This window comes from Globicephala melas, chromosome 1 (genome assembly GCF_963455315.2).
Source record: "Globicephala melas chromosome 1, mGloMel1.2, whole genome shotgun sequence".
Taxonomy (NCBI): Eukaryota; Metazoa; Chordata; class Mammalia; order Artiodactyla; family Delphinidae; genus Globicephala; species Globicephala melas.
Window position 1 is genome coordinate 171,292,938 of NC_083314.1, and position 27,645 is coordinate 171,320,582.

General features: G+C 46.7%; 2 protein-coding genes across 6 annotated transcripts in view; both read left to right on the forward strand.

Annotated features, from left to right (window-relative positions):
• Positions 1 to 15,480, forward strand: part of USP48 (ubiquitin specific peptidase 48) — a 66,859-nt gene extending 51,379 nt beyond the window's left edge. For all 4 annotated transcript variants that reach the window (XM_030875693.2, XM_030875701.2, XM_060309934.1 and 1 more), the window contains 6 exons: positions 2,133 to 2,237; positions 5,841 to 5,996; positions 9,627 to 9,752; positions 11,377 to 11,425; positions 13,849 to 13,875; positions 14,938 to 15,480. In XM_030875693.2, coding sequence (XP_030731553.1) covers positions 2,133 to 2,237; positions 5,841 to 5,996; positions 9,627 to 9,752; positions 11,377 to 11,425; positions 13,849 to 13,875; positions 14,938 to 14,960 — 486 coding nt within the window. In that variant the 3' untranslated portion in view covers positions 14,961 to 15,480. The remainder of the gene's footprint in view (positions 1 to 2,132; positions 2,238 to 5,840; positions 5,997 to 9,626; positions 9,753 to 11,376; positions 11,426 to 13,848; positions 13,876 to 14,937) is intronic.
• A 9,802-nt stretch (positions 15,481 to 25,282) lies between these two features.
• RAP1GAP (RAP1 GTPase activating protein) overlaps positions 25,283 to 27,645 on the forward strand; it is a 66,070-nt gene continuing 63,707 nt past the window's right edge. The window contains exon 1 of one of the 2 annotated variants that reach the window (XR_009566313.2): positions 25,283 to 25,397. The gene's annotated coding sequence lies outside the window, so the exon portion shown is untranslated. The remainder of the gene's footprint in view (positions 25,398 to 27,645) is intronic. The other variant, XR_009566314.2, reaches the window with a different exon arrangement.

Genomic DNA, 27,645 nt, shown 5'->3' on the forward strand with positions numbered 1-27,645 from the left:
CATTGTGCAGGCGGAGCCATTGGACTAGAACTGAAAAGGAATAGTTATGTGATTTATGTGGATCTAGTCAGTTATTAATCGAAACACGAATATTGGTTGAGTGTCAGCTGTGTGCTAGGAATGGTCTTGGTGCTGGGGATACAGGTGGTGCAGAAGACAGAGAAGTTACCTACCGTCAAGAATATTTGTACCTAGTGAGGTAGATCAAGAATAAGCCCATAAATTCATAAGATAATTTCAGACAAGAACAAGTACTTTGAAGGAAATCTAGCAAAGTAAAGCGAGAGACGGATAGAGGCGGAGGTGCATTGTTAGATAGGGCATGGGTATGAAAGGTGCGTCAGAGGAGGAGTTGTTTTACCTAAGCATTAACTGTCAGAGAGTCAGCCTGTGACGTGTAGTGCAGGCAAAACCGTAAGCCTAATGTGCTCAAGCAACAGAATAAGTTGTATCTAGAGCAGCACTGCCCAGTGGAGCTTTCTGCAGTGATGGAGATGTTCTGTATCTACACCGTAGCCATTAGCCGCATTTGACTGTGGAGCACTGAAATGTGTCTAGGGTGACTTGAGGAACTGAGTTTTTAATTCACTTTAATTTAAATAGCCATGTGTCACCTCTGGCTACCACAGTGGACAGCACTGGTCTAGAGAGAAGTTTCTTCCAAGGAGGGAAAGTGATAGGTGACGAGGGATCAAAATTTATCGGCCTTTATACATCACACCAAGGATTTGGGATCTTAGTCTAAGCGTAGATGTAAGCCACTGGAGTTTCAAGAGAGGTCATGATGTGTTCTCATTTATGCTTTCAAAAAGTCACCCTGACCATTGTGTTTGGAGTTGGTAAGGGCATAACGGAAAGAAGGACAGCCAGTTTAGAGCCTCTTGGATTTTTTTTATCTATTAAAGGGTAGGTGAAGTGGACAGATTTGGGTATAATTTGGGAGCAGGGGTGTTGCTGTGGATTGTTTTTGGAGCATTTTCACTATATTAGGAATGGCTCTTAGGTAGATCCTGACCTATATCTCTGGACATCTTGTTAATTTGATTCCAAGGTTTTGGGAATTAAAGACAAAATAGAATGTGTTTTATTTGATGATAGTTACCAAACACATTATTTTAGAAGGGTAACTTACAAATTATGCTCTAATGGTCTAGGGTTTTGCTTCACAAGTTGAATTAAGGCCTCATTTCCTAATTTGCTGAGAAAATGAAGTTGAGTAAAAATGTCTCAATTTTTCCCCTAGAATTTTCTTATATCTTTTGTACCTATTAGTGCATGTATATATTGGTATCTAGTACAAAATAGTATCCAATTTAGGTAAAGTTTTATTATTATTTTTTAGTTTGATAGCAGTATTTCATCCATCCTTCATTTTCTCAGTCTCAAGGAGCATTGGGACTCCTGTCTGAACTTGAAAAGGCTTGACGATCAGTGTACTAGGGAAAATGTAGAGCAATTTTGAACTTCTGCAAAATAACATCATTGTAAAATCTGATAACTGTTCTGCAGAGACCGCTTACAGTTATGGCAAACACATTAAATACGAGAATAAATCATAGGATAAGAACTAACATGTTAAAAGAGCACAGAAAAGAGAGAGAGCCCTTGAGTCTTGATCCTCTATCTGATCTATTACCCCACCATTGAAAAAGGTGTGCTTCCTCTTGATAAAGGTGGCCAGTCAAAGCCCCACAGCTGGGCTTCCCTGGTGGCACAGTGGTTGAGAATCTGCCTGCCAATGCAGGGGACACGGGTTGGAGCCCTAGTCTGGGAAGATCCCACATGCTACAGAGCAACTAAGCCCGTGTGCCACAACTACTGAGCCTGCGCTCCAGAGCACGCGAGCCACAACTCCAGAGCCCGCGTGCCACAACTACTGAAGCCCACGCGCCTAGAGCCTGTTCTCCACAACAAAGAGAAGCCACCACAATGAGAAGCCCACGCACTGCAACAAAGAGTAGCCCCCGTTCGCCACAACTAGAGAAAGCCCGCATGCAGCAACGAAGACCCAACGCAACCAAAGATAGATAAATAAATGTATTTTTAAAAAAAGATTTAAAAAGCCCCACAGCCTCCATAGCTCGCCTTCCTAGGGTCTGACCTACTTTTCTGTCTTTTCCTGACACATTCAGGTGATGAAGGATTCAGCTCCAGAGCTAAATGTGAGTAGTTCTGAAACAGAGGAGGATAAGGAAGAAGCTAAACCGGATGGAGAAAAAGATCCAGATTTTAATCAAGTATGTGTTGAAGCTGCTCTTCATTGTTACACCTTTTGCTGTTCTGAGAGCAGTCACTCTGAGCTCTTGGACATCTCTGCGTAGCCTATGCAGGATGTCGGTTCTCAGGACCCCTTTTTTTCCCGCTTTCCTGCATTGGGTAGCATGCTGTAGCTGCCCTGATTTCTCACGAAAAGCCATGGGCTACATTACTCTAGAGTTACTATGTGCTATTAAGCCAGAAAGGCTAAAATATACTGAAATGATTCACTTTTTACCTGGAAAGAAAACTTAAACTGACCCATATCTTGGCTTGTTGCTTAATCGTGGAATCTTTGTGTATGAAAAAATTATTAAACTCAGATTCCCTGACTACAAGGAAAACACACAGTAGCCTTTATAATATTGGAGTTTATAGAAGAGACTTTTGGGTCTCTTACATGTTAGGCAAATGACTAGAATCGGCATTAGTCTTTCATTTTTCTTCTATTAAAATTACCTATTTTCTGTGTATTTTGTTATGGTATTTCTACCCCCTTTTATTTGGTTGCTTGATTATATCCTGCATGTTCACAGTGATGTTGGAGAAAAATGTCAAGAACAGGAAATAATGTGGGCATATGTTTGGTTGATATATGATGTAGATAAGTTTAGCTTCTCAAAAAGTCAGACCATTATACACCAGAATATTCTAGATTTACCTTAAATTCATGGAATTTCTACTCTAATTAGAGTTTAGCTTTAATTAACTAGAGATATTTGTGTTCTTTCTTTACTGCTAAAAAACAGTGTAGTCAGATTATGGTTAGCATCCTCCCTGAAGGAATGAAAGTGATAAAATGGCCATCTGCTGTATCTGTTACAGAGCAGAGATTATCTGGGTTTCTTGGCCTCTCTGTGTATACATACTGATACTGTTACTTCATTTTCAACTGTGATTAAGAAAGTCTGAAAAGCACTCTTGACTTGAATCTTGGTCTCCCTGAGGAAAATGTTACTTGTAGCTTCCCAACTGGCATAAAGAGATATGTCAGCATTTGTTGATTTTAAAACACCTTTGGAAGAACAAAGTCAGGCGCTGCTGACCGTGATCAGCCACTCCTCCCAAATTTGTGTTTCAGTCCCTCAGCATTGGAGGGCCCCCTTGTCCCAGTGCTAACCAAATCCATACATTTTATGGGGATGTAGGTTTTCAGTTTTGTGGGGATATTTTCCTATAATAAATAATGCCCTCGTTAAAATTTATGTACATGTATGCCTTCTGTTCCTCGGGATGGTTTTTGAGATTATTGAGTTAAGTAATATGTCTCTTGAATAGGAGTTTGCAAACATAACAAACCTTGTTTGTTGTCGACTTGTTTTATGTTCCCATCTCCTCTACAGTCCATTTTTCAAGTCAGATCTACAAGCTAGTGTATTTGCTTTTTCCATTGATATATTTTAAATAGAAGTGTTTGTGTCCATCCTGATTTAGGACTCCATTCTCTTTCATTTGCTTGGCCGGCAGTACCATGGTAGTTTATTGGTAGTTTGTTTATTAGTGGGAGTATGGTGTAATAATCAATTGGGAATCCCTATTCTTCTGGTAAACTTTGTAAATAAGTTTGTAAAGCTAGATATATATCTGTGTTCTTACTGTCCTTATTTCTGTCATTTCAAGCTTTACTTTTCAGCCTAAGAGTTATTTACAAAACTTTTAAAAACGTTTTCAAGTGATTTCGATTTTGGGGAACTTTAGCTGTTTTAATGTCTGGTTTTACCTATTATTGTCATACCCACAGCAATTTTTAAATTGCTGTTCTGTTGCTCAGATACAGATGACAACAGATTTCACTTTTATAAATACGATAGAGAATATTTGTTGGGGAACACTGTTTTTTATGACATAATTATTTTTTGTACTTTCTTTTGTCTTCTCATTGTTGTATACTCTAGAATGTTTTAAACATTTTTGTCTTGCAAAAAAGGTGTAACCTTCCGTTTTGAAAAGAGTAGTTGGTCCCAGAAGAATGTCAAGAGTTTTCAGAATGTCGGCCTTCTCACATCTTTTCTTTGTAATACGTTGCACTATCTCAATACAAAGCTTCTGTAATTGCTGTTTTAAATCCTTGTAATATAAAATGATGCATTTCTATTTGTCCTTAATGGAAATGAACAAATCCCCTTTCCTCTTTTCTCTAAGCTAGATCAACCCAGTTCCTTTGACTTTGACCTTATCTACAATTTAGGTTAATAATGTACCCAGTATTGGATATTACTTAGGTAATTGAAAGCCTTCTAAAACCAGTGGATTGCTTTTCGTCAGATAAGTTCGATTTAAATTCTATGGATTTAAAAGAAATTCTGGGAAAGGCTTTTAGACCCATTAAAAAATATATCTTGCTTAATGTTCAGGGCTTTGTTATTTGGTTGTGTTTTATATTTCTGAAGTAAAATTTTAGGTTGTAGATATTTTCCCTTATATTCCTAATTGTGAAATTTAGGTCCAATTTCACCTTTTCTTGAATAGTTGAGATTGAGAAAAATGTGTCATGAATTTTTTTTTTTTAACTCCCACCTTGTTTCTTATGTTAGAATCACCTGTGTGCCTCTTCAGATGCACAGCTAGAGCTGAATCTAGCGTTGTGTGGCACCTAGCCAGTGGCCTATCACCCTGAGCAAATGCTCTTCTGTTTACCCCCTGATCCTCTCTGCTTTGTAAATCTCTGGAGCTCCATTGGTGATGCGTGGGTGGCATCTGTGTCCATAATGACCCCTGAACCGCTCTGATTATGCACACCTGACACTCAGTGACAGCCTCGGAAACCAGAGGCAGAGCCTGGGGGTTACCTCATCCAGATTTAATTAAACCAGGGGAAAAGATTATTTTAAAAATCTTGTTTCATTCATTCGCTGTCCTGGTTAGCAGAATAATCTTGACTGTTAACCTCTTGATGAGGCATTTATTGGAGTATTGTAGAAAGATACTTGGTTCTCATCTATAAAAGACTGGTACAATATATAGTATATACCCATATGTATGCCTGTACTTTTTGCTGAACCATCTTTAGGTCAATTGTGCACATCATGGCATTCCACCTCCAAGTTCTTAAACCAGCTTATCAGTAGAGACAGTGTCCTGTTTACCCAACCTCAGATTTCTTCACCTATCCCAAATGTGTCTGAAGCAATGTTCCCTCCTCAAACCAGCATACAATTAAGATATGCATTGTTTTGTATCAGTTCAGACTGTTATCCAGAACAGTTATCCTGCCTCCACACCCCTTTCTTTCCCTTTTGACACTGACTGGATTAAATTTAATAATCTTAAAAATTTTTCGGTTTATCATAATTGTGTCTTTCTAAGGTCAAAATTTTGCTTTTAAATCTCCTTTTTATAATACATACATTTTAAAATCCTGGAGCTTATATGCAGTTAGAAGTGTATTTTGTCGTTTAATTTTTTCAGTTTTGTCTGAGCCTACTAAGAACCTCCAGCGAGTTCCTATTCACTGTTGATATTGAATTTCAAATGGTTAACAGTTTGATAAATAAATTGCTTTTGCTTGCCTGATGAACTTTATGAGCACGGGTCACAGTGTGGGTAATTTCAGTGCTTTCTTTTTTTTCGGATCTTTATTATAGAGCAATGGAGGAACAAAGCGGCAAAAGATATCCCATCAAAATTATATAGCCTACCAAAAGCAAGTTATTCGGCGGAGTATGCGACATAGGAAAGTTCGTGGTGAAAAAGCTCTTCTTGTTTCTGCTAATCAAACATTAAAAGAATTGAAAATTCAGGTGAGGAGAATATAGCTTTTGTTTAATTATGCTCTGAACTTGGAGGACCTTCCCGAGTTTCTGCTTTGCACCTAAGTATTAGGCCATTGAGAGAGGGCTTTTTTGAGTTTAGAATAATGCTTGCAGGGTCACCAAATTAAAATAACTCTTTCTTTAGAAAGAGTTTCAAAGTTTTCAAAATTAGCCAAGAATCTTTCTGTGAAGATGAAAAGTATTTTGGGGATTCTGAAAACTTGAGCAGGTTCTGAGTAGCTTTCCAATAATAATGAGAAATGTTGAGAGCCATTTAACTTGTTACGTGTTGAGGTGGTTCTTTTTGGAGGTTCATTTTAGATCGTTCCCACTCTATCCCCCCCGCCCCCTCCATTGCTTTTGCACATCAGCACAGTGGATGCATTATGAAAATGCCTCACGATACTGTTGTTTCCTGGTAGCAATACTAAAGTACTGTAAATGAGCATGCCAATGGGACATCTCAAAACCCAGGAAAAAGAGGCTGATAAATTCAAGATGTACATGAAAAAAAATCTGGCCTCTTATCTGTTTTAGTCACTGATACGGATCCCAGAAGTTGACCGAATTGCCCTCTCTGCTGCTTTCATGCGGCCTGGTTTACTGGTTCTGCATTTTCCCTCACTGCTGATACTTATCGTTGTAATTGAGGCAAAAGTATAGGCTTCCTTTGAGGGTGTGATGTGTTCCAGATTGTCCCGGGAACAGTATTTCCCTTGGTTGAACCCATGGCTCTGAAAATAAATGTGTTGGCCTGATAGCTTTACTCTGTTACTGTAGCTTTTACATCTGAGAAAGCTTGTTTCTATCACCGGCGTTCTGCCTGTCAGTGGTAAACCTCGAACATTCAAAACCTTTAAATTACAAAAAGAGCCCCTGTGGATAAAGACATTTTCAAAGCCTGTGCTGCTTTTTATTGTGGACTACCCTTTTTAAAGAATAAATCAAAAGTCAGCAGAAATAACCTCTGTCTGTGAGCATGTTACCTGCACAAATGAGTTGCTAGAAGGCAGCAGCTGTTCACAGGACAGCCCCCAAACACGCTCTCCTTGGATGGCTCCTTTGCCGTGTCCCTCCTCTCATCTCCCGTCCTGGCTTCGAGGACCACTGTGATCTAAACAGTCCAAAGAAAGGGCAGTGAAGTGTAATTTCCCTTCAGTGATCCGTGGTGGTAGCTTCGAAAGCTCCCACTAGATGGGACCTTTTTGCCCAGCAGCCCGAGCACTGTTAGAGCTTGTGGTGGGCATGCATGTGAGCCTCAGCCAGTGGTGGGGGGTGACTTTTTAAGCATGTAGTGCATTTTTTTTATGTTTCATGGAGCCTGTCCTCTAGGGTATACTACATTTCCAAGTTAATAGGATGGCAACTACACCCATTTATAGTTGCTTAATTCATCCACCTATGAGGCCATAAAGTACAATTTATCCATCTCCTTTCTCGGAATATGCTTGGTGTTTAATTGTCTTATTCCATTTTCCCAAAGAGAGGTTTTGAGTGGGTAGTATTGCTTGCTTTAGAAAGGAGGGAATTTTCCTTATTTCACTTTCCTTATTGCATTTCCTTATTTCAGCCACACACTCACACCCCCATGGCAAGCAGCATGGAGCCGCTCACCTTGTAGGAACAGAGTTTTCATTGTTCCTTTTATGCCCCACAGATCCACAATGCTGCACCCGCTTGTTAAACAGACCTATAGAATGTTAATTCTTCTGAAGCATTCTCCTAGCACTTACGGTTTATGAATTATTATTATACAGGGCACAGGCCTCCATGCCTTTGGCCTGTTCCCTCATTCTGAAATACCGTTTTCTCCTCACTAGTAAGCACTGTTCATCTTTCCCAACATCTTTTCTGCAAAACCTGTCTTGGCCTTCAGCCACACAGCTAACTGCTCCTTTCCGTGTGCTCCGCTAGGAGCAATGTGTACTTTCTGCCACCATCTTCACTGCTTGGTTTTGTCCTCTCGACCTCTCCGGGGTGGGATTATTCACTTTATATTTCCAGTACCTAGCACGGTAGTCAACACACGGTGTGATAAATCTTCATGAGTTGGTGAATGAATTGAAATGTCCTTGTCTGTGCACTCAGAATATAAAGTATGAGCCTCCACCCCTCAGAGATGGAACTCGTGTCTAGAGGTATTTGCGGTTGGTCCAACGTGTGGTGGTGCAGAGACCCTGTGCATCCCACTTAGGCATGTGAACTAGCATTCCTACAGTCATGCAGCTGTGACATTGCCCACATTAAGTTGGTATCAGACACTTCCTCTGTAACTGTGCTTTCTTCTTCATGGGTCGTATTTACTGACTGGGGCTGTTGCCTCTGCCTGATGCCCGTGTGCTGGGCTGCCTTCGGTAGAACTGTCCCGTCAGTACTTCTCATGTACCAGAAATAGGCTCATTGCTTCATACACAGATCATTGATGATGTCACTGCACTGTAGCCACAGATCCCTGTTGAATCAGTCTCTGCTTGCTTCTGAGAGCCTGATGTCCTTTTGAGAAGTCCAATTATGAACCTGGCCTAACAGTTAGCGAGGAGGCCAGTGTTGTTATCCCTGTTGTTATTTACCTGTGTACTATTATTAAAATCACTTTTCTGGTCACAGTCTTCCCAGCTGGAAAGCTCTTGGGCCCAATTATATACACAGTTGGTTCAGGGCTGCTTGTTTTGTCTTTCCAGATTTTTCAAAGAGTAGAGGAATAGAGTGCATAAAACGGTAGAATGGTTTCCCTGTAACATGGATATTGGTGTAGTGAGATACATGTAATGGAACATATTCAAGGAGTATGGCACTCAGTTATGCAGCATAATAAAATGAATACTCTAGAATACACCCAAGTGAAGAATTAGAGTGTATCATTGAAGGGTACCTATGTGTGCCTCTCTGAGCCCAACTCCTCCTTACTTCGCACTGGTATTTACTCCCTGGACGTGATAAAAATTTTTCTGAATTTGAAAACAATGTTTAAGTATTATGCACAACAGTCTTTCTGAATGTATTCAACTTTTAAGACTTGGTTAGAACTGGGCTGGTGTATATGGCCCCTACCCTTAAGAAATTCATATTCTGGTTCCTAGAGGCAAGACTCGGTCTAAGAATATGTGACAGGCGCAATGGCTGAATTTTGTAGTCCGGCTGCTCACTAAGGGGATCAAAACGAGAAGAGTCCAGATAGCCTTCTGGTTAATTTAGAGATGGTCTTATGAAAGAATTTGGAATTGACTTGGTTATTAAAGCGATGTGGAACCTGGGCATGATAGGAGTGACAGTGACGGCCTTGCTCAAGCCTTATTACCAGAGGAGCTGTCAGCCCAGCCCCACCTTCTGCTCCTTTGTTTTCTCCGCACCCCAGCCCGTGGAGAGGTGGTAAGATGCAGAAGACAAGGTCCTGTGGGTATAATTGTCTCCTGATTCTCTATCAGGCCTCCTACTCAGATGTATTGGGATTAGAGTCTCAATAGGAATTTAGCAAGCGAGCTGACTGTAAACTGTTGTGTCTTTTGTATTCTGAAGTCTTTTATTTTGCCCTCAGAATCTATGCATTATTCCTTCAAATAGGGTATAAGTCTCAGTGTTTTGCTTTACACAAACTTTGTTTCCTTTATATTGGCACAGATCATGCATGCATTTTCAGTTGCTCCTTTTGACCAGAATCTGTCAATTGATGGAAAGATTTTAAGTGATGACTGTGCCACCCTCGGAACCCTTGGCGTCATTCCCGAATCTGTCATTTTGTTAAAGGTAGGTAACAGCTCTTTACCTGAGGGATTCTCATGTGTAAACTGCGTGCAGTGGTGGTTACAGTTACCTCAGGTTCTCGGCAGGGTGTGGTAAGAAGCTTCTGCTGTGAGAGTTTTGCTGGCCTCTACATTCTCCATCTCTGGATGAGCCATGAGAGACTTAGAGGAGGTCACAACATCATTGGGTCTTGTGGGGTTTTAATAATTCTTGTTTAAAATAATCTAGATTTAACCTCCTCCCTAACTTTTGGATCAGTGAATTACTTAACCATATTTCTACTATTAAAGCATCTCCACCTTTCCTCATAAGTACAAGAAACGGACATAAGACACAAGTCTTGGCCACAATAGTCAAAATACTTTTGGTTGGCTTAATGGGATTCTTGTCCAGGGTATGGAAATTGGCTTTGGGGAGAATGGATTTAGGAGAGGTAGGTGTGTTTTAGAAAGTAGGGGCTTCTGAGACTTTGTCACAGAAGAAGAATCATTCAACCAGCCTCTTTAGACCAATCCTGCCTTCCCTCAGGGCCTGATTTTGTCACTTTCCTTTGCCTCTTTTGTTTCTTTATGGCTGGAAGCATGCCCCCTGCATGATGTGATGGAATATTTTTCAGGTTTTGAACTGTGAAATATGTTTTTCATACCGTAGAGCCTCAATTCTGGTCAGATAAAGTTAGGCCCTGGAAGTGGTCATGCAGACCCATATCTACCCCTACACACACACACACCCCTACACACACACACACACACACACCCCTACACACACACACCCCTACACACACACACACACACACACCCCTACACACACACGCGCACACACACACACACACACACACCCTCATCCTGCTACCTACCCCCTGGAAATGATGGTGCAGGCCCATATCTACCCCTACACACACACACACCCCTCATCCTGCTACCTACCCCCTTCCTGTTTGCTTTTCTTGGAACTGTAGGTTCTGTGGAATTATTTTGAAAGCCTCTTTGGTTTGCTGAATCCTAAGGACGCCGTGTAAAATCCTAGAAACAGCCTGTGTAATTAAAGCGTTTGTACTTAAGATGGGCAGCTAGAGTCCATATTGGACATTGTCCTCTTGGCCCTTGCAGCTAATCCCACCGCAAGCTCAGACTCAGTGCTGGCTTCTGCCTTAACAAGGACGTGGGCATTTTTTGCTTGATGTTGAGGCGGGATGAAAATGTATTTTTAACCTAATTGGCATTTTTAGAGGACCATTCGGACTTGATTTCTGCCAACTCATGCTGTCATCACTGGCACCTTAAGTCATATCAGTTAGATCAGTGTTTAGTAACTCAGGGTATCTGAACCTTTCTGCATCTAAAGGTATTTGAGGAGCAGGAAAACAGTGCCACATCCAATGTGCAGTCTGTGCGGTTATCAGGGTACTGAGTCTAGACCTGCCATTGAGAAGGCATCCTTTGTTAATCCTGGACATTGCCAGCTCTGGTTTGAACCCTGTTTTCCACTGGACAGTGTTTGTATTTGTGTCTTGGAGCAACACACTGGTGGGCTCGGGACCAGCCTTTCGTGTGAGGTGGATGGGACGTTATCCTCCTACTGGCTTCCACTCCCTTGTGGTTTTGAATTGTTTTCATTTGTTTTCTAGGCTGATGAACCAATTGCAGATTATGCTGCAATGGATGATGTGATGCAAGGTAAAGACCAACTTGTTTTGGGGGTTTGTTGAGGAACTTGTTAAAGGAAGGTGGGATTATAGTTACTGATGCTTCAGTCGACAGTGCTTTTACTTTTAAACTTGAACAGAGCTTCTACATGTTAAGGTAGAATCTTACATTACTGCTCTGAAAAGATCTTAGTAAGAATGATATCTATGAAAATTTAGAAAGTGGAGAAAAACAGTACTAATTTACCATAGGAAACGAATGTAAGCCTGCAGGTGAAAGAGGTCAACAAAAAGCAAAGCTAATTCAAATTGCAGAACCTCAGACAGGTACAGAGGAATTGGATGCCCTAGGTGCCTTTGAACGTAAGAGTGAGGTCTAAACCTAAAGGCCGGTTGGAAGCTGTATAAGAAGCAGTTAGCTCACTACCTTGCAGATCCTCACAGCCCTTCCCTCATGTCACTGCCTCTTCTCAACCTGTAGCGTTTGTGTTTCAGCTCTTTGAAGAAATTAACCTAGAAGGGTGATAATGAGGCCCATTACCTACCAAACAAGGAGATCACCCATCAGCTCTTTCTTCAAATACTGGCAGCCCATCCCTTACCTCCCATAGTCGAGGGAAGGGATGATCCTCTGGGGAAACGGGCAGTTCAAGGAAACAGCCTACATATATTTTTAAGAACTGTTTCATCTCCCAGGTACCCTTGGGTTAAGCCCTCCACTGCCCACCGAACAGTTTTTAGGCATCTATTTAGTACCTCACACTTAAATAGGTGGAAATGGACAGCTAGAGAGCACCAGACAGTTGAGCAAAGAGCATGAAACCAAAAGACGTCAGTCAACAGACAGAAAAAAAAGGAGCCCAGAGAAAATAGACAACACAGGAAGAATAAGAAAGCTTAACAATTAACTATAAACAATACGAGAGAAAGAGCAAAATAGTCTGTGTGTAAGGAACATTCAGAGAATAGAAAATAATTCATGAAAATAAAAAATGGGTGCACCAAGGGCCTGGTACAATAAAGTATAAATCTAGGGATAAGAAGACCCGAAAAGCATCTAGAGGTATGGAAGGAAAAACCACATTCACAGGATGAAGAGTCAGGAAGACAAACTAATGGACCAGTGCCCACAAGATTCTGAGGAAGAGTGAGTTTGAATCTAGAATTCTGTAACTAGACAGACTTTATTTTAACTTCACACTTGATGGCTCTTTGAATGTAAGACCTCAAATTTCTCTCACACACCGTTTGCCGAGATACTCTGGGAGGGTGTGCTCTGTTAAATGAGAGAGTAAATCAAGAAAGAAGTCAACAGGGCTTCCCTGGTGGCACAGTGGTTGAGAGTCCGCCTGCCGATGCAGGGGACGCGGGTTCGTGCCCCGGTCCAGGAAGATCCCACGTGCCGCGGAGCGGCTGGGCGCGTGAGCCATGGCCGCTGAGCCTGCGCGTCCGGAGCCTGTGCTCTGCAACGGGAGAGGCCACAGCAGTGAAAGGCCCGCGTACCACAAAAAAAAAAAAGAAAGAAAGAAAGTCAACAGTGGAACCCAAAAACATGGATCCAGCATAGGAATAGATGCCCTAGAAGCTGGTGAGGGGGAAATTCCAGGACGGAAGCTCTGCAGCAGGTGCTGAGCACACCCGATCCAGATTGGAGCAGTGGGATGCAGGCTTTGGCAAAGGATGTCCCCTGGGAAGAGTGGAAGTGATAGATGGCTGTCTTGAGGTTTACAGCTCTTTCAGAGTTTACACTTGAATTGGAGATAGTACAGAGAAAATGAAACACGTAAATAATGCAGCAGTTACCAACCCCAGAAAGACAAAGTCATACCAGACAGGAACTATAACCAAGGTACACCAGGGAGTTCAACTGTGAGCAGTATTATGGAATAAAAACTAATGTAAACATTGGAGATTAGCTTAGCAAAAAATGTCACTGTTTCAGGAGGATGGGTTCCAGGGGCAGGTGGTATGTAAGAGGTGGGAGAAGAACTAAATTTTTCTTTCCGTGAAATTATTAGATAGTATCTAAAATTATGAATTAGCAATATAAGCATGTTATTTAGAAATACAGAGGTTAAATACCAGAAGTGGCTGCAAGGGCTGAAAGTGATTCCTTCTAGAGTGTGGGAATGGGAGGCGGAGGGGGAGAGAGGGCGATGGCCACATGGTTTTCTCCAGCCCCTCCCCCCATCATGCAGAATGTTGGCTCCAGTTATAACCCTTGTTCTCCCAGTATTTGTCTTTTGAGTGATTCATATGTATTGCTTTGATAAAATAAAAACAAAGAGAAAGATTTTCATTTGATTATTATCTATAATTTCAAAGGTAATGTTTATTGGTGAATAAGGTAATTAAAAGTTATTTTAAACTTTTCGTCTTTAGGCATTGAAGTGAACTTATTACTGTCGGTAGTGACAATCTTTTCAATTTGGAATTCTGTTTTTTTCCTTCCAGTGTGTATGCCAGAAGAAGGGTTTAAAGGTAAGTTACATTTGTCACGTTTTGTTCATGAATGTCAGAGTCATACTCTAATTTTCTATTAAAGTGAAGCCTATGATTTGATTTTAAAATTTAATTCAATCTGAGTCTCATGACTGAAATTAATTTTAGTTAAATGCATTTTTTATTCAAGCTTCTTCATTATCTGTATCAGCACTCAGGCCTCAGGCCTCAAATAGGGCCTGTGCGATAGACGTATCTACTTCCAGATGTCCATTCTGCTTTTTCTTTCTCATTTCGGGGGGGGCAGTTGGGGAATTAGCTAGTGGCATTTTGATTTTTATACTTAACCTTTTCAAATTCCTCCTGTCAGTCCCATCTTAGAGCAAAACAGTTCGTATGTAACTGATAAGAATTAGAGGAGAAGAATCTGCTGAATTATATTAGGTTCAGTGAAAAGGTTTCATCCATCTATTTAGAATTAGGCATTTTTTGGATTATTACTTTAAATGGATAAACGGCAGTGCCTCCTACTACATCTTGGCCACTATAGTTGTGCACATAGTCGAATCCAGACCTTTGACATTTACAGATTTAACTGTTGCCAGTTTGATTCTATGTGTCCTAGTCCAGAGGTCCGTGACAGGTTGCAACTTTGCCCAAGAATGAGGTTGAATCGAATACCGGGGTTTCTTTGCTAAAGCGAACAAGTGAGCCACGCTACTGGCCTAAATAAAGCCTCCCGCTCGGTGCGGCTTTTTGTCTACACGTTCCCAGTACACAGAAACTCCTGATGTGGTTAAAACAAAACAAACAAAGCAAAAAATTTATTTATGCAAAATGGCCATCAAATGAAAGCATGAGTAAGATGTGATGAACTTGTGTGAAGACAACTAACAGCCGCACGGCTCTCAACAGGAAGGTGCTTTAGCGGAAAACCTGGAGTCTGCTGATACTTTTTCTTACCCTTCAACGTCAAAAGGCTTCTGTGCTCATTTATTAAGTTGGATATTTCCTGTTGGTGATGCGTTCTTGGCAAATGGAATATATGAACTCTTACCTTGCAGTTCACAACTGTACCTCCACATGTGTTTCTTTCCCCAGGTACTGGTCTTCTTGGACATTAATCTTTTTGAACATTTGCTGACTGCTAAGAAATGACCAGAAAGGAAGAGGAGTTTGACATGTTAGGGCATTACAGAAAAAGTGGATTTAAGAATTAAACCATTACATGACTCCTCCGCAAGGCAGAAAACCATTCAAAAGTGACTGTCCCCAAATGCCTTATGTCAGATAAAGCAGATTGCACTGAAGGCCATCAGACTTGAAGGAAATGTTTCAAATTTTATATTTAAGGGGGGTGGGGGGGGAATGGGCAAGTAAAGACTGAAAAAGTTTAGTAGCAGTATCAGTAAATCATGTTTACATATGAGATTTATAGGCACGGGAGGGAATAAAAGTTCTGTTATATTTCCTTGCTTGAGTTTCATACCAGATGCATTGGTCCATAAAGGATTTGTATCACAGTAGATGGGACAACATTCTGCTCTGAACTAAAAGTAATTCTTTAGAGACATAACCTGCTTACCAATACCTGTCTTTGATTCATATTTTACTTTCAATAAAGCATGAAAGTGAAGAACTTGCCGTAATTGTGGAAAAGTGTCTTCAGAGTAGATTCCTCTCCGTGTCGGCTCCAGTGCACCTGCCTCACATCCTGCCCGCTGGTCTCTGACTTGGTGCTGGGAAAGGAGGGTGCACCTGCGTGTCTCCTGCAATGAGCCAAGGGATTGTGTCTCACTGGTGTCTTCAAAGGCTTTTTATTTCCATGCATTTCAGAAAGGATGGCGAATGTATTACATGTCATAGCATCCTCCAGTTTTACTGTTATTAAAAAGTGGGAAATCAAATACACCTTGCACTTTTGAGAAGTCTGACCACCTTATCTGAAGAGTAAAATGGCCTGAAATACATTTGGAAACTAACACGGGTTCTTACATAAAGTTTCTTCTGCCCATCCTCCAAGCCCGCCATTTCTTGGATCTCACTTCTCTTGTTTTGAAAGCATTCTTCCGAAACACCCAGAAAGGATCTTTTAGATCACATTGTTCAAAAATGAAAAAAAAATGTGCACGTGGAGTGTGCCCTGTCATCAGCTCAGGATTGTTGGTTAGCAACACGTGACCAAAGCAGGATTCGTTAGGATATCGGAGGATTTTCAAAGGAATTAAGACTGGAGTTTGTTTCACTGTTTCCTCTGAGTACGTATGTACAACTTTTTGGCCGAGATGCTGACTCAGGCGTCTCTCTTGCTAACACTTTATTTAGCCCTGGGTTTTGCTGGGCTTTTTTTTTTTTTAACCCCTCCCTTTTCTGAAAATTTAAACTGAAATACCGGATGGGGGTGTCAGGCTTCCATTTGAGGACCAGTAACCTTGGCAGCATCCCCTTTGAATAGATCTTTTTATCAGAATAATTATGGCTTTTTGGTAAGATTACAACTTCTTACCTGAGTTACCCCTCTGTGTTTGCAGTGTCTTCAGTCTGTACCCCCTGGGGAGGTAGGGGGTGTTTAATGAGTCTGTGTGGGAGAGTGCACTGCACACAGGACCCTCACAACCCATTCTAGGAACCTGTGGGCCCCACCCTCAGGTTGGCAAAGGGAAAGGAAGGACTTGAGGTCCAGGTCGTGAGCTAATCCTCATTTTTAGATCCCAACACCTGCAGTCCCCCGCCTCCCAATGGACCTGAACATAAAATAATAACATGCCAAGCAACTGCTACTTTCCAAGGGTAAAGACTTGTGTGCGAGTTCACTTAGTACGTGATGCAGCTGCTTCCTCCTCCCTGTAAAGAAGCTGTTTGTCCAGAGAAGTTTCTTTCTGGGGATTGACATAAGCATGTCAATAGTCACCCAGAAATCTGATGTATTTCCCCAGTTTGCTGTTAATAACAGTTTTAAAATGTGTTACTTGAGTCTTTTTTTTCCTCATGCAGTGATACAAAATAACAGCCTGTGGTAGGTCTTTCAGGCTGATGACCCAGTACTGGCTCCCTTATTGATCTGCACAGGTGGTGGGAGCGGGGTGGGCCCTGTGTGAGCAGGTGATGCTCGAGCAGTTCTGTCTCCTGCCCCCATGACTTAAACGTGTGCTACCAGCACTGCACTGCTCAGAGTGACGTCTTTGGCCCCACAGTACCAGCAGCACTGCGAAGCTGTATTAGAAATGCACGTTTTTGGGCTTCCCTGGTGGCGCAGTGGTTGAGAGTCCGCCTGCCGATGCAGGGGACACGGGTTCATGTCCCGGTCCGGGAAGATCCCACATGCCGCGGAGCGGCTGGGCCCGTGAGCCATGGCCGCTGAGCCTGCGCGTCCAGAGCCTGTGTTCCGCAACGGGAGAGGCCACAACAGTGAGAGGCAACGTGTACTACAAAAAAAAAAAAAAAGAAATGCACGTTTTCAGGCCTGAGACCCACTAAATCTGTATGTGCAAGCCGCCCCTGTTGGGAAGCCTTGGGCTGGGCCCTCTCCCGCCCACGGTCAGTCGGCAGAGTTACACAGTCATGTATACGTGTATTTAGTGGCCCTCACCACTTTGTACAGGGAAAACAGGTACAACATGTAACCTAAAATCAATTCTTGCCTTGTCTGTATTAATAGATGGAGATCAATTGTCTCCTTGACTTTGACCGCACCAAGGTGCAGAGACTTCCCATCAGGTTTCTTATGCATGTGGTTTTGTTTTTGCTTTTTAAAGACAGTCTTCTGTGGAAGGTAAAACGAAGCTTGAAGTCACCCCTGCCCCCCATCCCCGTTGTATTTCTGTCCATGCCTCACCCCCAATCTGATGTGTACAACATGCCATTCTGCTACGAATTGTTGCCATCACCTCAAACATAGGTCGCCGTTGGGATGTCGTCATTCCTTGGGGGCAATAAGTATCTGTATTAATGAACTTTATTGTGTAGAATTACAGTTACCATTCTGCCCAATTTAAAAGAAATGTATGTTTGTTTCTGTGGCATCATAATCCAGAGCAAGTTTTTTATTACTTTAAATGTCCATTTGGTTGGTCTGTGTGGTCATGGGCTTCTCGATCAGACCCTGGTTAATACCTGAAGTGAATGCTAGGGTTGAGTAACCTGTTTTAAATACCCAAAGGGTGATTTATCTCTTGTCTGAACAAACTGCTAAGGTGAAATGAGCACTGAAGCCTGCCTTTCCTGTTATAGAATCGCGCAGGAGTGTCACATCCTTTCTCTCTGGCATTTGGATGTTCAGCTTGTTCAGTGTTACAGGGGACTGTGAATAGAGTTCAGTCTCATGAACAACCAGCATTTTCATTTTAAGGAGATTCTTACCCCTTTGCCTATGGCCCGTGCATCCCCGCCCCAGGTGCAGGGTTTTGTCACAACTGTATTTCTGATTCTGAAAGCTAGCCATTTACCACCCCGAAAATCCAGGCAATGCATAGATACCAATATTGGCTGGGGATTTGATTATCGACATGAGTGGAATCCTTTATTCATTAAAATACAGATTACAGACATTGGTAAAATGGTAACACTTTGTTTCACATACTTCACTGAGTAACGGCTTTGTGCCAAGTCCTGAGAGCCAAGTCTAGTAGGGAGACTTGGTGCAGTGGTTAAGGGTCCGCCTGCCAAGGCAGGGGACACGGGTTCGAGCCCTGGTCTGGGAAGACCCCACATGCCGCGGAGCAACTAAGCCCGTGCGCCACAACTACTGAAGCCCATGCGCCTAGAGCCCGATCTCCGCAACAAGAGAAGCCACCGCAGTGAGAAGCCTGTGCACCGCGATGAAGAGTAGTCCCCACTTGCCGCAACTAGAGGAAGCTCGCGCACAGCAACAAAGACCCAACATAGCCCCCCCCCGCAAAAAAAAAAAAAGTAGTAGAGAGATGTAGAAAACAACGCCTCCATCTCATACATACGAAACATTTGTGGGTTTTTTTCAGATCTGGCTTTTGAGTTAATTGGGCTGAGGAGTCTGCTAGCTGTTCAGATAGCACATACTTGTGTAGGCGAGTGTTGAAAGGGCTAGTTTGAGAAGTTGGGTCACCTGTGTTACAGATAATCTCACCATTTACCTTTAACTAAGCAAAGTTGCTTAGCTTTGCTTTGTCTTGGTTTCCAAATTAGCTCTTCGAACAGAGCAGTATTTGCTGCTTTGTTCACCCTCCCACACTGAGGATCATGCAATAATAAACGCTGTTGGGGTAAAATACTTCGTGATTCTTTGTAATTAGGCTTCAGCCTTTGTGACGAAACACTGTGGAATCTTTCCCAGAAGTCTTCAAAAAGAGGTCTTGTAACTGCATAGCCAAGCTGCCTGGAACCCCCTCCCTGAGAACTTTAGGACATATGTTATGCTGGAAGCCGTTGGAGTTAAAATGATGGCTGGACAGGTGTGTTTGATTATTCTGTTATATAAGTATTTCCTCTTGGCCCATAAGGAAAGTGAAGCTAATGGCCAAACAGTAAGGTGCCTTGATTCTGTGTTTATTTGCAGGGTCATGTTGAAAGGAATTTGGAACGCGTTTGGAATGCATATTGAAGATTTATGTCTTTGTGATAGGCAGGTTCTGCCCCAGAGGGGCAGCTTCCAATGTTTTGATTGTCATTGCCAAGAACATCAGGAACAGGTGCCGTGAGCCTCAGAGGCCGGGCTGTGCAGGCACCGGGCAAAGCAGAAGACTGCGGCCAGTGCTTCAGGCTGCTCTCTGATCTGAGAATCGTGTTTTATATTCTTTGTTTACTTCTTGAGATTTAGTGAATAATGTTTTTCAAGAGTAGGGTACATGGACAGGTATTGTGCTTCCGGGAACTTCCCCAGCAGATAAGCCACAGGACCCTCTTTATCACATGACTGCAGTGTACTGCCAACCATATCACATTCAGCACTTTTAAAAAATGCATGTGTTTCTGACAAGTTAGTGACATTTGTTCATATGGTAAGAGGTATCTTTGCTGAGCCTCATTAGGTTTTGGGAAGAGGTTGCAGAATTGGTCTTGTGAATCAAGTCATCTTTGTAACTTGCCAGGAGTTGTCTGGCCTTTTTAATTATTATTATTATTTATTTCTTTATTGATTATTTTTGGCCGTGTTGGGTCTTCATTGCTGCACGTGGGCTTTCTCTAGTTGCGACGAGCGGGGGCCACTCTTCGTTGCAGTGCGCGGGCTTCTCATTGCGGTGGCTTCTCTTGTTGCGGAGCACGGGCTCTAGGCTTCAGTAGTTGTGGCTCGCGGGCTCCAGAGCGCAGGCTCGGTAATTGTGGCACATGGGCTTAGCTGCTCCGCGGCATGTGGGATCTTCCCGGACCAGGGCCCGAGCCCATGTCCCCTACATTGGCAGACGGAGTCTTAACCACTGCACCACCAGGGAAGCCCTGTCTGGCCTTTTCTAGGTGACATTGTTCTGCCTTTAGAATTGGGACCTGCACCAACTCTTTACTGGACTAAGCCCTGGCTGTGTCTCCCCCAGCGGAGGCAAGACCACGTTTCCCAAAGACATGTATCCTGCTGCCAAACGGGCTCCGTCCACGGGCACCAGTGACGCGGTGGCTCTTCTCGTGCCGTGTGTTCACACTTTGCCATTCATGAGACTGTCTGAATTCCCCCTGAAGTCAGTTCTGAGAGCTTGTCCAACATAATTACTGTATTGGTCTCAAACAGAGGGCATCATCTGTTCTCCCCCAACATGTTTAAAGGGGAAAAAACAAAAAGACGTGCTTTCAAGGATTTGGCTGGGACTGCGAAGGCCAGGGCCTTTGAAGTGAAATTGCTCTTGGTCAGGGAGGGAACCAGCCTCGTAACAGCAGCTGGAATGGCAGCATGAATTCCAGATCTGCGTTAGTGCTGCCAGGCGAGGCAGGCCCTGGGCCACAGGAAGTGGGGGACACACCCCAAGGAAGGCCTGGGCAGCGGCTGCCTGGGTTGAAACGTTGCCGGCTGGCACATGGGCCTCTGCAAGCTTGGATCTTGGTCTCCCCTCCCCCCATTCTCTGGCATAACCGAGAGAACACTAAACTGCTACCAACTCTTTTTATGGTCCTGGATAAGTGTGTTCCCCTTTGTGCCTCAGTGTTCGCTCTAAAAGGAAGTTGGGTGTAGAAACTGTCAAGCAGGAATTAGGTGGAAGGAGGCAGTGGGGCCTCATCTCTTCACCCCTACCGCCACCCACTACCTCAAAGTCCAGGGAGTGCGTTTGGGAAATTGCCCAACTGGACCACCTCTAAGGACTCTTGTTTTATATGTGAGTCATTTCTTTGATTGGTTTATGTTTGGAGTTTCTGCTGCATCTCCTCTCCCATCTGTAGCGTGCACTGGCTCTGGGTGAAGGAGGCTTCAAGTCGTGCTAGACTGTCTAGAATTCTGGAACTAGAGTGAATCACTTATTTTTGTCTTAACTGGGAGCCAGAGTTAGGGCTGTGCTGGATCTTATGTCTGCATTTATTTTATTTTTTTTTAATTTATTTTTTATTTTTATTTTTGGCTGCGTTGGGTCTTTGTTGCTGCACGCGGGCTTTCTCTGGTTGTGGTGAGCAGGGGCTACTCTTCGTTGCGGTCCGCAGGCTTCTCGCTGCGGTGGCTTCTGTTGTGGAGCACGGGATCTAGGTGCGCGGTCTTCAGTAGTTGTGGTGTGCGGGCTTAGTTGCTCCGCGGCATGTGGGATCTTCCCAGGCCAGGGCTCGAACCCATGTCCCCTGCGTTGGCAGGCAGATTCTTAACCACTGCGCCACCTGGGAAGCCTCTTACGTCTGCATTTAAAACCACTCCAAATCCCAGAAAATGAATCAACCTAATTAGTGCTGGACTGGTCTAGCTCCCTGAGGGCAGGGTCTCTGGCCATCTTATTCATCCTATGTCCTGCAGTGTGTCACATATGTTCTCAGCAAGGAAAAACCGGATGAACACTTCAGGACCCCCTGGAAGCTCTTGTCCAGCAACAGCAAGATTCCTGGGAGAGAGTTTCCTATTACTTTGGTGTGACCAGTGCTGTCCCCACCTTTAGGCTTGTCTCCTTTGTCCTCAAAATGGGGATTTCCTAGCTGTGTTCACAGTTGTGATCCAAGAGTGGGTCCCCCCAGGGTGGCATCCTCTCTGCTGTGTGTCCGGCATCAGCATGGCAGCCCACCGAGACACTGAGTCCTCAGAACCTTTCTTGACGGATGTGCCCTGGAGCTGACTGACTCTCAGTCCTCATCGGTCTTGTTCTCACTGGAGCGGAACTTTCTTCCCAGCCATCCCTGCAGCCCACCCTCCTCTTCACCAGCCCCTCCTAGACCTGGCTCAGTGTTCTGCGGACAACACACCTTGGGGACGCACCACTTTGGGGTTTTCTCCCTCTGCCTTTCCCACTGGGCAGTTCCCATCCCTGTCTTTCTGATCTGGCCAGGCAGGGAAGGGTGGCAGAGAGTAATTTCCATTCCCAGTTTCGGACTCCCTCGTGCATTATTCCAAGTTTACAGCTGTGCCACCCACGTTTTCACTCTCCAGCCTTCTTAGATGTCAGATTTTTTGAAGCCAGCTTTCATTTTTCAGCAGTGGGGAGGGAGGGCAGGGGTGGTTGCTGGGTCGCAATGTATTAAGTGTTTGGAAAAGAGAAGGCTTGTGCCCAGAGGCAGCCATGCTTGAGTGGTCAGTCTTGAGTGGTTTGGATTGAAATAGGGCAGGGAAAGCGAAGCTCCAGGGCCTTCATTCAATCTTCCCTTTAATACCCAGGCTCCATGCCAGGCTCTGTGCCCAGCCCTACGGCACGTGCTGGCTGCCTTCTCCCCAGGGCCCCTGAGAGTCTCAGCATGCTGCCCCCCAGGACACAGGAGAGATTATAAGCCTCTTGTACTGAGGTTTTCTGTAAAGAGGAAAGTGCTGTAATTGAAGAGCTCCTTGGTTAATAAAGAAGAAATAGAGGCCTGGCACAGAAGTGCCTTCGTTTCTTGACCTATTCAGCCAGGATTGGGTACATTCAGTCCCTCGGTGCCCATAGGACCACAGGCCCTTGGAGACCTTGGAGTTTGCTGGTCCAGACCACGAAAGATCACAGCTGCAACTCCTCACTTAGTTTGTTTCCGCACCTCCTCTGCCTCCATCGGGCCCCTTGCTGCGGCTCATGTGAGGCACTTTGGCTTCACTCTGGAGTCCAGTCTGGAATGGTACCACCAGCAGTGCTTTCCTGGCCAGAGTTGGAAGCCCATGGTCTCTGTCTCACAGCATGGAGGGGAAGAGGGCTTTTTGGGCGAGTAGTTGGAGAAGCTGAAGAGGCACCGGAATTTTGATGGGAACTGAATTCAAGGATCCATCTAGCCCAGTTCACAAAAAAAGACAAGAGGATGGGAGGAGATGTCGTGCTTCAGAGAACCCTGGAGTTGGTGTGCCCTTCCTGAGATGTGTGAGCCCAGCCTTGCTGTAGGCAGATTAGCCCAGTGCGTGCTGCCCTGGAAGGGCTTTGGGTTTTCAACCAGTGTTTCCCAAATACAGTTTTACTTCACCAAGCATCTCTCAGGACCAGTGTCCTGTACAACACACCAGTCTGGGGCAATTGCTGCACTGTGAAATCCCTTCTGCGCCATCCCCGGAAGTACCTTGACCGGTCTCATTGAACTTCGTCCCTCTTAACTACAGCTTTGAACCAAACTATAAAGCCCTGGCGCATCCTGAGAAGGATCCAGGCTCAGGCCTGCTGCTTAGGCAGGAAATCAGACGCCCCCCGGGGTGGGGGTGGGGGGCCCAGAGTGAGCAGGTGCTGCTCTCGGAGCCCCTGCAGTTTTGTTTCTTCTTCCCTGAAGGCCTTGTTCTGCCAGCACTATTCAAAGTGTTATCTGTGGCCCCAGAGCACCGGCAATGCTGTGAAGCTTTCTTAGAAATGCAGAAGCCCAGGCCCCAGACCCACTGAATCTGGATCAGGCCACTCCTGTGCTCTTAGAAGTTTGAGAAGCCCTGGGCTGGGAACTCTTTTCCATCCATGGCTGGGGGGTGCCTGCAGACGAGACACAGAAGGACGGGAAAGAATGCATGCCCCATCCCTACATCCCCTCTGCCTTTTCACATTTTCAGGCGGTGGGATGAGGGTGAGGAATGGCCTGCTACTCCCCCTTAATTCTAATCTCTGTTGGTTGAGGTGAGAGCCTTGGCAGGGAAACATGGCCCTGGTCCCAACCCCTGTGGGACTGAAAACTCAGGCTTGAAAGGCTCCGATTGTCCAGAGGCTGATAGAAGCATTGTTGAAGGCCCCAGGTCTTTTCCTTAATGAAATGAATCCCCATGGCTGGGAAGATGGAGGGGGGAATGGGGACCGTGGAAGTGACGGTCCCTTGTTAAGCACACAGCAGGCGCTCAACAAATACGGTGAGTAAATGAATACAAGACTTGAATCTTCCCTAAATCTTGCCTGTGAAGTGGGCTTCCTGGACTCGCTGACCTTGGAGGGTAGATGAGATGGAGGTTTTTCTCTACCCCTTTTGCGACCTCAGTTTCTCCAGTTATTAGAGCGAGGGCGTGAGAACCAGAGGTGTAAAGATGGCCTCTAAAATCAGCGTTCTGTGTGACGTGGGCCTACCAACCACAGCCTCACCCATGGTCCCCGACAGCTCCGGCCTTGCAGGCACACTGCCTGTTTTCTCTGTTCATCTAGGGTGGTTGCTCCTTGGAGGGGAGTCCAGTGGGGAGAGGAGCCCAGGAGCCGCTCAAGGGTCCATGGCATTGCTGCTGCTCACTTGATTGTGACCTTGGGCAAGTCTCTTCCCCTCTCTGGGCCTCAGAGGTCAGGTTAAGGTGATGTCTGAGGCCCCTTCGTGCCTGGGTTTTCACTCATGCCCTCACCCCACCTTTCTCCTGCAGCCTTCCCTCTACTTCTCCTTTCGAGCGCGTGGCCTGAGGTTCGCCACCCCCGTTCCCCGGTTAGGTTGGGAGTAAGAAGAGAGCTACCTAGTCCCCGGAGGATGTCGGAGAGCCGCTAATCGGCTGGGGGGCCAGCGCGCGGCCGCTGCCAGGAGGCACGCGAAGCGCCCGGGCGCGGAGGACGTGCTGCGGGGGTACAGCTTCCTCACCCAGCTAAACCTGGCCGCCTTTTCCTTCCTCCCCGCCCCTGCAGACTCGCGGGCCTAGGGCGTGTCCCCCACTTTCCCGTCGACCCCACTTGTCGTAGAAGTTGCCCCTCTCCCCTTGGAGCAGGGACAGTCGGCTGGACCGCTGGGTCCTCGCCCGGCCCTGCCAGTTTAGCCGTGTAACCTTGAGCCGGTCCTTGCCCTCTCCGGTTCTCAGTTACCCGACCTGTAAAATGGGGCGCAGAGCGCCCGCCTCCGGGACCTGCTGTGGCAGGCGGCCGAGTGGGGGCCTCCGCCGAGCCCGCGGCTCCAGCTCTGGCTCCGCAGTGAAGGGGGAGCGCGCCGGGAAGGAGGCTCCGCGGTCACGTGACGCCGCCCCCCACCCCCCCCGAACTGCGGCGGCGGCGGCGAACGCCGAGCCGCGTCCGACCAGAGCTGCAGCGGCTGCCGCGGGCTCCGGAGCGCCGAGCCCAGGAAGCCCCGGCCCAGGCCCGCGGGTGAGTCCGCCCCGCCCGGGCGGCGGCCCTGGGAGGGGAAGGGACGGAGGTGGCCCGGGCTCCCCTCGGCCGGCAGCCAAGACCCAGCGCGGGCGGGCCGGGCAAGAGGGTGCGGGCAACGGGCGGGGACCCGGGGGCTGGGGGCGCAGGCTGGCTTTGGCCGCGCTGCGGGCGGGGGATGGGGGGGCGGCTCAGACCCCTGCCTCCGGGGTGGGCCGAGGCCGAGGCTCGGGATGGGGGGGTGGGCTCGGGTCCCACCCCCCTGCGTGGGTGGGGGTTCCGTGTTGGACTCACCCTGAGGAGGGGGCGCGAAGAAACGGGCGCGTTCTCTCGATTTCTGGGGAGGGGCCCGGCCCCGACACCCACCAGGAGGAGGCACTGCGGTCCTCAGAGGAAGGAAGTGGGGGTCCAGCGACCCTGAACCGAGGGGGCAGTGATGTCCTTGCTTCCCCAGGGACAGCGCGCATCCCCCCCAGCCTCGTCCCCGACCCGCCGCGGAACAGGACACCCCCGCGTCACGCAGTCGGACGCCCCCTCGTTGCCCCCCCCCCCGCCACGGCTCCGCAGGATCTGAGGACTCGGTGGGAATCCACAGGGCGGTCCCTGCGACCCGCAGACGCTTTGGTGCCAGCCGTGGGGCGCCTGGGCTTCGGGAAGATCCCTTGTGTTCACACATGCACGCACACACACAGACACCAGCTCAGGACGTGAGCTCCCTCCCTCCATGGTGGTTAGACCCCGACCTGTGCGTGACCCCTAGTTTTTGTCGGGGTCCTACCACAGGCCTGGGGGTGGAATCAAGAAGGACACCCCTCCCTTCACACATAGCACATTGGCATCTGTCCCCGTGCTTCATCCCCCTTCCTCTCCAAAGTCAGAGGCCAGCAGGAGGGAGACTGGGAGGAGCTGGGTCAGGACAGAGCAGGAGAGACGCGCAGAGGGGAGATGAGGGAAGGAGGCAGCCTTTCCTCCCCAGGTTCCTAGTCCACCCTGCCTGCTAGAGGGTGCTGGTCCCTCTTTCCTGAGGGTGTCTGGAGGAAGAAGCTGGGCCAGGGCAAGGGGGTGGGCGGCCCTGAGTTTCCTAGCTAACGAGAGGGGAATCAGCCAAAGGGGCCCCTGGACAGGGAGAGGGCAGCGGCTGAGTGGGGCAGGTGGCAGTCATGCCCAGCTGGCCCCAAGATGGCCCCCATTCCTCTATCCGGGACCTGCGTCTCTCTGAGACCCCCTGGCAGCTGGAGGGTCTGGGGAAGCAGAGGGGTACCTTAATGGCCTTGGAAAGGATTCCAGGGTCACGATTAATCCTCAAGTGGCAGAGAGCCTTCCTTATCCACAGCAATGTTTCAGGGAGGCGAACTGGAGTGTCCATTGCACAGATGAGGAAACTGAGGCTCATAGAGGCTGACTGAACTTTCCAAGGTCACAGAGTCACCTTTGGCTGGCCTAGAATCAGTTCTCTGGCTCCTGGTCCAGACGGATCTCCACAGTGGTGGGGTGGAGACAGGGTCAGTGACAAGGTAGAGAGGTTCACAGGTGACCTGCTCTCCTGTGCGACCTGGGGTGCCGCGGGGGGAGGGGGGAGGGTGCCTCTGGGATGGAGGTGGGAAGCTGGGTCAGGTTGAGTAGGACTTTACCTCTCTTCAGGGTCCAGAGCTCAGACCTTCTCCCTTCCCAGAGCCCCGTGCTTGCTTTGCTGCCTCTGCCCACGGCCATGATGGTGTGTCTTCCCTCCCTGGGACCTTCCCAGCTCCCAGCCTTCCTTGGGCAAAGCCCTCTGCTCTCCTCTCTGCCCCGGGTGCCTGCCTGGCAGGGGTCTCCAGAGACCCCTCTCTATCCACCCTCCGCCCCTGTGAGACAAGAAGGATTCTTCCTTCGGCCTCTTGAAATGCAGGCGGTCTCCTTTTTGGCTTGGGCGTCTCTGCTGCTCTGGCCTCAGGCCCCCAGCTGGGTCAGCACAAGCCTGGGGTAAGGGAACCCTGAGGCCCCGCTCCACCTCCCTCTCACCAGGCCCCACCCCTGCCGGCTGTCCTGTTCCGGAGCCGAGAGGCCCTTTGAGGACTCCTGGGGCAGGTCTGCCTTCCACGCCACCTGTCTGTCTGTGGAGGCCTTTGTCCTGGCCGTCAGACACCGCTGAGCAGCCACACGGCTGCACAAACAACCAAGACCCGTGCACAGCCAGACACAGAGGCAAACACGCTCCGATTCACAGACACCCCGGGAGCCAGACACAGGAACGCACCGCACACTCAGG